This window comes from Diaphorina citri, unplaced genomic scaffold, assembly GCF_000475195.1.
Source record: "Diaphorina citri unplaced genomic scaffold, Diaci psyllid genome assembly version 1.1 scaffold949, whole genome shotgun sequence".
NCBI classification, from domain to species: Eukaryota; Metazoa; Arthropoda; class Insecta; order Hemiptera; family Psyllidae; genus Diaphorina; species Diaphorina citri.
In genome coordinates this window covers 107,187-119,844 of record NW_007378380.1, presented here as the reverse complement: position 1 = coordinate 119,844, position 12,658 = coordinate 107,187, and the positions used below count along the sequence as shown (strand labels likewise).

At 38.7% G+C, this 12,658-nt stretch overlaps 1 protein-coding gene across 1 annotated transcript in view; it reads left to right on the top strand.

Moving 5' to 3' along the window:
* Positions 1–10,438: 10,438 nt before the first annotated feature.
* Positions 10,439–12,658, top strand: part of LOC103513289 (axin) — a 16,369-nt gene continuing 14,149 nt past the window's right edge. Inside the window, exons 1-2 of the mRNA XM_026826531.1 lie at positions 10,439–10,755; positions 11,931–12,149. Of these exons, the coding sequence (XP_026682332.1) occupies positions 10,439–10,755; positions 11,931–12,149 (536 nt within the window). The remainder of the gene's footprint in view (positions 10,756–11,930; positions 12,150–12,658) is intronic.

The window sequence follows — 12,658 nt, the reverse complement described above, 5'->3', positions numbered from 1 at the left end:
CTCTCTCTCTCTCTCTCTCTCTCTCTCTCTCTCTCTCTCTCTCTCTCTCTCTTCTTTTTGCACATTCCATTTTATGTCACGATTATTATCTCCTCTTTTTCTCTCATTCTCTTTCTTTCCATTTCTCTTTATTTTCCTCCAGGAAGAAGGTCACCCTTCAAAATTGGCAAAATTGTTCTACAGAAGCAAGAGTATCCTAAGATCAATTTTGTGACTATCTAATTATAAGTGGTAGTGATACACATAAATAGTGCTTATACCTACTGCTAAATTGTAACTAAAGGTCTCTACGTCCCTATACCCCAGTAGAAGGCTTGTCGTGGTCAAAGTCCCAAATTATACCGAGTTAATGAGGACAAAATTTCATACCTTAGTTGGAATTGAACCCACGCCCTTCTGTTTACCAGGCGTCTTGACCACTACACCACCCAGGCAGGTTTGTAATTAAATGTACAGATCTATTTTGGTAGACACCTGTATGCAATCAATACCTATGTCCTCAAATGTTACCGATTTGTCATGTATTGTGGAATGCGTCCAATGTTGCTATTTGTTTTGAAATAAGTTTAATTCTTCTGTCTTGAGTTTCTATTGGCCATTGCCAAAGGACTTTTGTTGTTTTGTTACATGATCGTACTGTCGTATCGTATATCATAGAAAGGTATCTATCTACGGGTTCCAAGTAAGTATTAGATAACCAGAGGCGCTTTTCTTACATGGGAGTCAGTAAAGTTGACATATGGATTGTCAATACCTTGATTGTTTATACTGCTCCAGCAGTAGGCTACTACTATTATTGTGGTCAAATTCTCAAATTATATTGAGGATAAAATTCCATACCTCGGCTGGGCTGGGATTGAACCGACTCCCTCCTGTTTACCAGGCGAGCGCCTTGACCACTACACCACCGAGTCAGGTATAAGCAAGATCATCCTCCCCTCAGGATTCTATTATAATCATCGGTACACCTACTAGGTTTGACCCATATTCCCGGTTTTACCCATGGGTGTAGAAGGGTTAACATGGATTCTAACCAACGGGGGATGAGATATCGGATTCCTGCTACAGAATAATAAAATAAAATACTAATATGACGTTCAAGATCCTCAATTCAGGCTCAGCCTTGGACTTGGTAACCGTTGAAATTTGAAATAAAGTTCGTTCTCGATATAGGATCAGCAAAGCTCAGGCTCACCTCAAACCTCAGAACCGGCGCTCTTAAGAGTTCCAAATCCACGATATACAAGAAGGTCATTAGCATACGCACCTCATCTCTCTCTCTCCTCTCTCTCTCTCTCTTCTCTCTCTCTCTCTCTCTCTCTCTCTCTCTCTCTCTCTCTCTCTCTCTCTCTCTCTCTCTCCTCTCCTCTCCTCTCTTCTCTCTTCTCTGTGCCGGAGATAAATTTGTTGCTTTGGCTGTTGGACTACAGAACCGTCATTACACCCCGCGCGCTGCCCGCCCCTTTCTAGCGCTCACCTCCCGAGATCTGAACTGCCCCGGGCGGTGACTTTAAGAACTTGTAATTATAACTTCACGCGCGCTCTACAGGGTGACGTCGAGGTCTTTACGAAAAAAAAAAGATTAGTTGATAAGTTTAAAGCCCCGACTGGGTCTCATCACCTCCCGAGATCTGAACTGCCCCGGGCGGTGACTTTAAGAACTTGTAATTATAACTTCACGCGCGCTCTACAGGGTGACGTCGAGATCTTTACGAAAAAAAAAAAGATTAGTTGATAAGTTTAAAGCCCCGACTGGGTCTCTGAACTCTGTCCCAACTAAGTACTTGTGGTTGAAAATGTGGACATAAGAGGACCGAAAAAATCGGAACTTTTTAAAATTTGCATCATACTTTGAAAACATCGAACGATGCTGATAGAATGTCTTGTTGTCATCCAAAATACGCAAGTGTACACGTGTACAGATCCGAAGGAAGCAGTTCTGTAAAAGTGACTCAAAAGTAAATAAAAACACCCATAAACAATCGTTTGATGGTGTCAGAATTTAAATACTTTTTTTTTCGGAACTTTGCAGGCGTTAAAATCAAATGTTTAGACTTTTCATGCACTCTGTATGAGGCTGCCCTACCTCTCATAATTTTTAAATCGCGGGAGAGCCCGCTGTTCTGAAGCTCTGATGTGTGAGTTCTGATTCTCGAGCTCTAAAACTTGAGATTCTCGTGAATCTTCGGCGTGGAATTGAATCTCTAGAACATATTCTGGAGTTAAATCCATAAGGCCTCCATTCCGTGGAGAATTTCGCAATTGGTGCTTTTGCAGAAGTTATTACTAGAGAAAGACTTTTCTTCCTCCGTCCTCTTCTGACGACTTTTGAATGCCTGCAATCGGTGCAATTCTTTCTTCTTCCTCCTTCATTCTCCTTCCACTATATGTGTGAGTTCTGATTCTCGAGCTCTAAAACTTGAGATTCTTGTGAATCTTCGGCGTGGAATTGAATCTCTAGAACATATTCTGGAGTCAAATCCATAAGGCCTCCATTCCTTGGAGAATTTCGCAATTGGTGCTTTTGCAGAAGTTATTACTAAAGAAAGACTTTTCTTCCTCCGTCCTCTTCTGAGCACTTTTGAATGCCTGCAATCGGTGCAATTCTTTCTTCTTCATTCTCCTTCCACTAGCTAGTCCTCATCTCTGACATCACTAGCTGAATCTCATCTTTGAATGAATTGACTGGAAGTATCACCAAAAGTAGATATTATACGAGTAGGTTTCCACAAGTCCCTTCCAATCGCCTTTCTGTACATCACTAGGATATCATCTCTGAATGAATTGAACAAGTTCCTTCCATTTGTCTCTGTAGATACCTCACTAGGATCTCATCTCTGACCCGACACCAAAATCCGGTGAACCTTCTCTCTCTCTCTCTGCTCTCCATGATATCTCTGCTTCGTGGTTGCGGCGCTCTATGGTGACCCTTTTGGTCGTCAGGGTCATTTTCGTTACATCTGACCAGAGAACGACGAAAACCTATCCAGTATTCTGGAGTTTTAAAATGTCGATAGTTTTAAAGCGAAAAATTCTCCTTGTACCTTAGTCATACAGAAAATTACCGTTGAAATTTGCCTTGGAGTATGTACTCTCAACTGTTTGCTCTGCAGATTTTACAGTAAATACCTAGTGTACTTGGGACCGTGTCAGATACTCCTCTTCCAATACTCCTTGCCTTGAATCGCCGCATTATTTGCTAGCATAAGATAAGGTCTTGTTCATTGCAGGTAGCATCTAGATATCTAGAAGATGGGACACGTCTTGGATAGATCCACAGTCGCAGAAATCATCTTTACTGAGTTTCCATTTCTTCATATTCCTTCCTTGAAACCCAAGCCTTTCAAAGATCTGAAAGGGAGCCCCAAACCGATTCCCTCGGTCCCGAAGAGGGTTCGGGTATAAAAGTTGCGTTTGAACCAGTCCGAGGTTGTGAAGCTTCGGTTCAAGCTCTCCTCTGCGCCAAGAATGAACCAGAGAGACAGAGAGAGAAGAAGCGTGCAAGACAGAGATAGTGCACGAGATAGGAAGAAAGAATGTAACGTAAAAAAAAAGAAGTAAGAAAGAATAATAAAATAGAAGCGACAGGGTTCTGTGGAAGATTTTTGGCGTGGTTTTATTTGAGTTGAGATTTTTGGATCTCTGTAGGTTCCTATATGTGGGTCGAATGCAGGCATAAAACAGTTTATCCACTAATCTAATAAATCCAATTAATCCTCAAACAACCAATCCAATATGATACGGATCATCGGCGTCAAGACTGCGAAATCAAACTTCCCTTGTCGATAGGTTTAGAATGAACCAGAGAGACAGAGAGAGAAGAAGCGTGCAAGACAGAGATAGTGCACGAGATAGGAAGAAAGAATGTAACGTAAAAAAAAAAGAAGTAAGAAAGAATAATAAAATAGAAACGACAGGGTGCTGTGGAAGATTTTTGGTGTGGTTTTTATATGAGTTGAGATTTTTGGATCTCTGTAGGTTCCTATATGTGGGTCGAATGTTGTGACACTTTTAGACCTTTTAGTGGACCTGCCATATAGAACCGCTTACTGACCAAGGCCTGGTGTGCGGCCGATCGCAGGCATAAAACAGTTTATTAACTAATCTAATAAATCCAATTAATCCTCAAACAACCAATCCAATATGATACGGATCATTGGCGTCAAGACTGCGAAATCAAACTTCCCTTGTGGATAGGTTTGATTGTTTTAACATTGTAAGAAACGGTTCTGTTATAGAACTGATATTGATGGAAGAAAGTGAGCTATTAAATGAAAAATCGTTGGGTTCAAAGTTAAAATTAACTATTTAACACAACGATTTCCCCGTTAGTTTGCTTGTTTGCCGCACCTATGATGTAACAAAATTTCGAAAAACGTTATATTTAACACAGAAATTTCGATTGGGCCTTAGAGGGTTCTGCAGAGGCCATTTTTCCTGTGTAAGTTCGAAAGTTCACTAAAGTGTATCTTCACAGCTCTTTAAGTCCATACGTTTGTACATATGAATGATGGATCGGTATACTCAGACTAATGTCAAGACGTTCTCCAGACATATAGAATTAACAAAATATGGATCACAATGGCTCACCATGCAATCACTTCTGTAGACATAGACACATAGACAGTACTGTAACGTATATCTCGTATCTTCGTGGCTTATTAGATTATGATGATCCTACTCTCAGTTACATTAATACTTGAGAAAAGAAGTTATAATATACAGATAGGAAGATCTACAGAGTTATAATATAGGTAGTAAGGATAGATAGATCTATAGTAACGCTCAACTGAAGATAGTGGAAGATACGTTACATCGATATAACACGCCATGTCCGAAGCAAATTAAATGTTACTATATTCGTGTACATTAAATGTTACTATATTAGGTACCTATAGTTCTAGTCCTGTATATTAAATGTTACTCTATTAGGCACATATCTGTAGGTATAGCTAGGGCGGCCTGGGTGTTAATGACATAGGTATTGGGTTGGAATAGGTATTGGATAGGTCATCCTCATATTACCTAGATATTATGAGCGGTAGAAATCATTTTTGGTGAAGAAAATATTGAAATGCTTTTCCAGGTTTTCAACTACTAGATGCGAAGCAGCATTTTCAAGTGATGAAATTTGAATTTCCTCAAAAGCTGTCCATTGAAAATCTAAATTGACATGGTTTTCCACTTGGCTGTACTTCTATCTTTCCGTCTTGATTTCTTTAGCCTTTCTCTCTTATATCCTTTGACTAAATTACCTATATTTGTTGATAAAAAAAAGAGAAGAAGGAAGAAGCATAAGAAGGGAAGGAAGAAGAAGGAGAAACATAAGAAAGTATAATGGAAAAAATCTCAGTTGTAGAAGGGGGAAGGAAAGAAAATTGAAAATCTAATGAAACGAGGAATTCCGAGACACAATTGACAACTGTACACGGGGGATTCATTTCAAGAAAAAAGGAAGAGAAGGGAAATGAGTAGAGCGAGGTAGTAAGGTTAAAAAAAGATAAAAGAGGCTATTAAGGTCAAAGAAAGTGAATATGTATAAATATAAAATTGTTCATTTCCCGTTGAAATGTTAAATAAATAGGACATACATAGGTAAAAAAAGTTGTTTTCCATTTGACTTTTTTTTACTGTCTATTTATCTTTGTTTTCGTGAAAACCTCTGACCAGAGTTTTTTTTCTGTCTGACATGACACATTTATTTTCTGGTGAAAAGCTTGGAAACCGGCATACCTACCTTGATATCCCCTCAAAAAAGCTCGTTTATACGAGTATTACTCTGGTTTTTTATTTAGTTCCAAGGGAAGAGTGCATCGAAATGCCGAATGAAATTGAATTTTCTTGAAAGAAGTACAACATATTCTTGCAACAAATAAAACATATTAAATTGTATTTGATTAGGTTTCATTTGTTACCTGGGAGATTGCTTACGATGCAGTATTGCAGTGCTTTTGTTTGTTACTGTCTTTATTCTGTTATGCTTCTTCTGAAAAAGCTTGGAAAATTGAAAAAAATATAAAGAAGACGTTTGATAATGTTATTTATAGTGAATTGCTTTTTTTTCGTTCTAAATGTTTGTTATGCTATCTCCTAGGTACTTACCCATTGTAATAGAACAAATACGAAAATGAGGGAAAAAAATGATTATTTTGTTATTTTCCAATTTCCCCCAGAAAAACATTTCGGTCTCTACAACAATGGTCTTGATACCTATTGAAAAGCTCTGAATGAAAAGACTTGAAGGCCTTTGGAAAACCATAGGGGTGTGTGATGTTCTTAGGATTTAGGAGGATGAGGATATTATTTCCCCAGTACTAATAGTGTCCAGATAAGCCTTAAAAAGTCTGTTTTTCGCCTTAACAGTTTCCCTGCTTAAAAAAATAACAATTTCTTTAAAAAACATGCCTAGTCATAATCCCTAAATGAAATTCACCTAAGAAAGCTAATAAATGGATTCGGTTAAATTTTTACCTGAAAATAAGTTTTAATTTCTAAAAAAATGTGTAAACTCGAAGGCATTGCGAATCATCTGTTTTGCTCAGTTTCGGAGTGAGATAAAAACGGTCCCGAAATTTTTTTGGTCTAATTTCGACTATTTGTTCTAATATTTCCACCTGTTTGTTTCTCATCTGTTGCAGAATGTTACAGATATCCAGATAGCCTTCATCTGGTTCTCTTACATGTTGTTACCACTATTACCTAGGTATTCAGCTCGGTTTCTGACATCTTCTTCTTCTTCTTCGAATGACACTCCATGAGGTAAGTTTAGAAGCTCTATCAGAAAAAACAAGGGGAAAGTTAAAAAGATTTAATAAAATCACAGTGGTAAGTATATGGAGCTTAAATAGCCGCCGTGATGGTCCTATTTATACCAACACCAAGTTTAATTTATTGTAATTTAGGGTTCTTTATTCATTGCAACTCTCAGATTGTATGGAAAACGAAGTATCGAAAGTGAAGTATAGGAACCAAAGTGAATATCTTAAGTGGACCTTCACAAAGGTGATGGTAACCAGTCTTCCAGAAAATTGAGCTTTCTATTCCCTAACATTCCTCATTCTTCCCTTCTATCCCTTAACATTCCCTCTTTCTTCCCTCACTATTCCCTAAAATTCTCCATTCATTATTGGACATCCTTTATGTGCCCTCACTCCCGACTTTCCTATGTTACGCAATATCTGTGGATAAATAGTAAATACTCTCCCCCTCCCCGAATTATATCCAGATAGCCTTCATCTGGTTCTCTTACATGTTGTTACCACTATTACCTAGGTATTCAGCTCGGTTTCTGACATCTTCTTCTTCTTCTTCGAATGACACTCCATGAGGTAAGTTTAGAAGCTCTATCAGAAAAAACAAGGGGAAAGTTAAAAAGATTTAATAAAATCACAGTGGTAAGTATATGGAGCTTAAATAGCCGCCGTGATGGTCCTATTTATACCAACACCAAGTTTAATTTATTGTAATTTAGGGCTCTTTATTCATTGCAACTCTCAGATTGTATGGAAAACGAAGTAGCAAAAGTGAGGTAGGAACCAAGGTGAATCCCCTAAGTGGACCTTTACAGAGTTTCTGGTAACCAGTCTTGGATAAAAATCAATTTTCTATTCCTTAACATTCCCCCTTTCTTCCCCCTAACATTCTCTCTTTCTTCCTCACTATTCCCTAAAATTCCCCATCCCTTATTGGACAACCTTATGTGCCTTTACTCCCGCTTGCCTTACGCAATATCTGTGGATAAACATTCTCTCCCACCCCAAATAGCTATCCCTCTTAACAAAAGCCATCATCGCCGTCAGCCGCTGTCATCACAAATATGATTACTGGGAGAAAGAGGGACTCTCGAATCGTGTGCCAGCCCTCCTCCTGAGGGAAAACTGGACCACACCCCCCTGCGTACCGACCAAGCAAAGCTTTCTCCCGACGGGAAATTTTTCGTCCCTTTCTCTCGAAGCTTTTAATCGGGAATATCCCCCTCCCCTCCCCCTTCGTCCCTTTTCGAGGGTGGTTTTTCCGGCGCTTAAATTTTCCCTCGCGTCATTCTGTGTCGGGAAATTTTGTCGCTCGGGTTCCGTGTGTTTTCGCAAGCTGCGATTTTCTTTACGCGCCTTCGGAAAAATAGTTTCAAAATATTTTTTTTTTTTTCAAAACTGTCGATTTTTTTTCGGAAATTTATTTCGTATAAAATATTAATACATAAGTGAGAATCTCGGTTTTCCCCTCAATTGGTACATGGTACATCCTCCATCCCATTTTTTTGCTTCCGGGATTTTTGATCGTAAAAAAAGCTAAACAATTTAAGAAATATTGATTGAACAACAGTAAAAAGTACCTATTTAGACCATTTTTTTGCTTTGTTTAAAGTAACAGGATTCTCAATATTGAGCTCTTCCACCCAACAACTTTTCTCCCTTCTGACGTCCGGAATAATATTTTTATTAATACCTACATAAGTGAGAATCTCGGTTTTCCCCTCAATTGGTACATGGTACATCCTCCATCCCATTTTTTTGCTTCCGGGATTTTCGATCGTAAAAAAAGCTAAACAATTTAAGAAATATTGATTGAACAACAGTAAAAAGTACCTATTTAGACCATTTTTTTTGCTTTGTTTAAAGTGGCAGGATTCTCAATATTGAGCTCTTCCACCCAACAACTTTTCTCCCTTCTGACGTCCGGAATAATATTTTTCGAATGTCTTGTTGTCATCCAAAATACGCAAGTGTACACGTGTACAGATCCGAAGGAAGCAGTTCTGTAAAAGTGACTCAAAAGTAAATGAAAACACCCATAAACAATCGGTTGATGATGTCAGAATTTAAATACTTAAATATTTTTCTCCATTCATCTGTCAATCATAACTGGCATTAATATTACAAGAATAGATTTTTAATATAATATTTTTTATCTGATAGCTTTTGATTGAATTCGCTGCTTATTATTTGTAAACCCATCCATGCAGTGCGAGCTGGATGTTTACTTCCTAGCATTTTATAGATCAATTGCTTTGTAAGAAGCAAAGGTTGTTGAATACCGTGCAGTGAGCAGTATTATAGGTTAACCAGTGAAACATAAATAATACCCTACAATGTGCTGTATGCAGGTCACCTACTTGTTACCTACAATAGGTATTAAATGTGTGAGTTCTGATTCTCGAGCTCTAAAACTTGAGATTCTTGTGAATCTTCGGCGTGGAATTGAATCTCTAGAACATATTCTGGAGCCAAATCCATAAGGCCCCCATTCCGTGGAGAATTTCGCAATTGGTGCTTTTGCAGAAGTTGTTACTAAAGAAAGACTTTTCTTCCTCCGTCCTCGGTGCAATTCTTCCTCCTTCATTCTCCTTCCACTAGCTAGTCCTCATCTCTGACATCACTAGCTGAATCTCATCTTTGAATGAATTGACTGGATATATCACCAAAAATTAGATATTATACCAGTAGGTTTCCACAAGTCCCTTCCAATTGCCTTTCTGTACATCACTATTAGGACATCATCTCTGAATGAAGTGACTGGAATTAAATTTGATAAATTTAAACATCCTCCTTTTTATTCCTTTCATATGTAGGTACCCTATTTTGCTTGAAAAATCCGGAAATAAAAAAACATGGTTTAATAGAAAGAAAGTATTTTTTAATAGATTTTTTTTTTCTGGTAATTTGTACCAATTGTACCATGAACCACTGTAAATTCTAAACCTAAGTACAAGAGATAAGGATGGTTTCAAAAAATTACCTATCACTTAGGTTTGACGTACTTGTTCAATCAATTGATTTTGATAAAATTTTAGAAAGAATGGCAAAAACTTCGGTTATGGCTGTTAGAACACTGCAAGTCACACCATCAGTTATTGCCTGAGTTAGTTCTCTAGAGTCTAGATTATAGGTGTAAAAAAAAGGCAATTCGGGTTCGAGCCACCTGAAATTCGACCCAGGTCTGCAATAATTGTCCTCACAAAACCGAGTGCACACCCAAATAACTATTGAAATACCAACAGGGCTGGCTTCAACCACCTATTAGCCTGACGTAAAATGCATGCCTTGTCCCTATACTCCTATAGGCCTTATTATGTAATATGTATCTTCCTATAGGCATAGGTCTTATTACAGTAATTACAGAAAACACATTACGGTAGACAAGTAGATACTCTGTAATTTACACGCGGCGCGCAAACCATCTTGATAATCTGGGACACGTTTTCCCTTTTTCTTATCCTGATTACCAACACCTCACTCCTTGTTATTACCTTATCTATCCTTATTATTATAGTAGAACCTCGATTATTTCAACTCCAAAATCCATTGTTTTCTTTTTCTATCTTTCAAAGGATATCCTATCTTATCAGAGGAAAAGATCATAGAAACCTCGATCATATACGCGACTTGAAAAAGTTCATACTGGATAAATGTTCACGCAACTTCAAACTTCAGAAATATTAATGTTCTTAATTGAGATAACTACCTACCCCCCTCCAGATGGGTTTGCACCGCTCGGATTCGAACCCGAAGGCGGTAGTGACTCCTCCCCCTCCCCCAGCGGTGGGGGGGAGGCCCTGTCCACTTCCCCTCCCAACTATCTCGAGTGGGCCAAGTCCTTCAACAACCTCCTTAACGATCCAGAAGGTCTGCATCTGTTCCGCAAGTACCTGGCTTCGGAGAACCAGTCGGACTTGCTGGAGTTTTGGTTCGCCTGTGAGGGACTCAAGAAGCAAACGAATCAGGACCAGATCAACCTGATTGTCAAGTGTATTTATAGGTGAGTTTTGCCTAGGTTCTTTCTGATTTTTGACCTCCAAAGGATTATAATTAAATTTTGGAAAGACAAAATTTGAATGAATACACAGATACACACACATCCAAAAGATACAACGAATACACTGTTTAAAATAATGACTGAATATGAATAGTTGTTCACAGCGGCTCCTGAAGTTGGAATATGTTGTTTGCAAATGTCGGGTTATTTGACTACTAGGTCATTTTACCTCTGGCTTCCCAATATTTACCTACAATGTCATTGCTGGCTTCCAAGGCAGGACAGGAGTTCAGGTGAACTGAGTTCATAGGACTGTTTAAGGAACATAAGGAACAAATAGGAAGGAACATAAGGAACAAATAGGAACATAAGGAACAAATTGCAATGGAATGCTGGTGGTCTAACGGCAGCAAAGAGAACTGAATTGGAACAAATAGTGAAGACTAATGACATTGATATTTTCTGTATCATGGAAGTTGGAATATAACTTAGTGACATCATCTTCAGATCAAGATAGATGTTGGTCATCTAACTCATGTGTCATCTATCTTGGTCTGAAGATGGTGTCCTGAGTGACATTGAAAGCTCGCCAATTTAAGACCTTATAAAGGAAATTGTCCTGATAAAGATATTATTATTTTTATATGAATTTAATTATCAAAATTATTTTAATATTTATGCATCTGTTCTAACTCTCTCTTTCTCGTTCTCTCCGCGCCGCAGGCGATATTTCAAGGACTCCCGGCTCGGGCTCGGTGAGTTTTGCCTAGGTTCTTTCTGATTTTTGACCTCCAAAGGATTATAATTAAATTTTGGAAAGACAAAATTTGAATGAATACACACACATCCAAAAGATACAACGAATACATTGTTTAAAATAATGACTGAATATGAATAGTTGTTCACAGCGGCTAACTAGCGGCTCCTGAAGTTGGAATATAACTTAGTGACATCATCTTCAGACCAAGATAGATGTTGGTCATCTGACTCATCTGTCATCTATCTTGGTCTGAAGATGGTGTCCTGAGTGACATTTGAAGCTCGCCAATTTAAGACCTTATAAAGGAAATTGTCCTGATAAAGATATTATTATTTTTATATGAATTTAATCATCAAAAATATTTTAATATTTATGCATCTGTTCTAATTCTCTCTTTTTCGTTCTCTCCGCGCCGCAGGCGATATTTCAAGGACTCCCGACTCGGGCTCAGCGAGGAATGTCTCAGCTCGGTGCTCGAGGATATTCGGGCCGCGAGCCGAACTTCCCCGAACTTGAGCTCGCGTATGTTCGCGGAATCTCAACTGGAAGTGGAACGAATCATCAATGTGGTCGTGTATCGGAATTTCCTGCAGAGCGACATCTACCTCAACTATATCCATCATATGACACAGGATAGGTGAGTTGACCAACCAAAGAGCGTAACTGAATCGGTGGCGTAGTGGTCAAGACGCTCACCTGGTAAACAGGAGGGCGTGGGTTCGATCTCAGCCGAGGCATGGAATTTTATCATTTACTGGAGAATTTGACCACATACGAGTAATACCTAATGAAGCTCTTAGGATTAGGCGGTAGTGAACGCCCCCGGTGTTAACCTCGCCTAGTAGTTCCCTTACACTCAAGAGTCAACTGAATCGGTGGCGTAGTGGTCAAGACGCTCACCTGGTAAACAGGAGGGCGTGGGTTCGATCTCAGCCGAGGCATGGAATTTTATCCTCATTTACTGGAGAATTTGACCACATACGAGTAATACCTAATGAAGCTCTAAGGATTAGGTGGTAGTGAAAGCCCCCGGTGTTAACCTCGCCTAGTGGTTCCCTTACACTCAAGAGTCTATTATTATTACTGAATTTTGTACTCACCCTTGCGAGGAGAATAATGAAAAAAAAAAAAAAAAAAAAAAAAAAA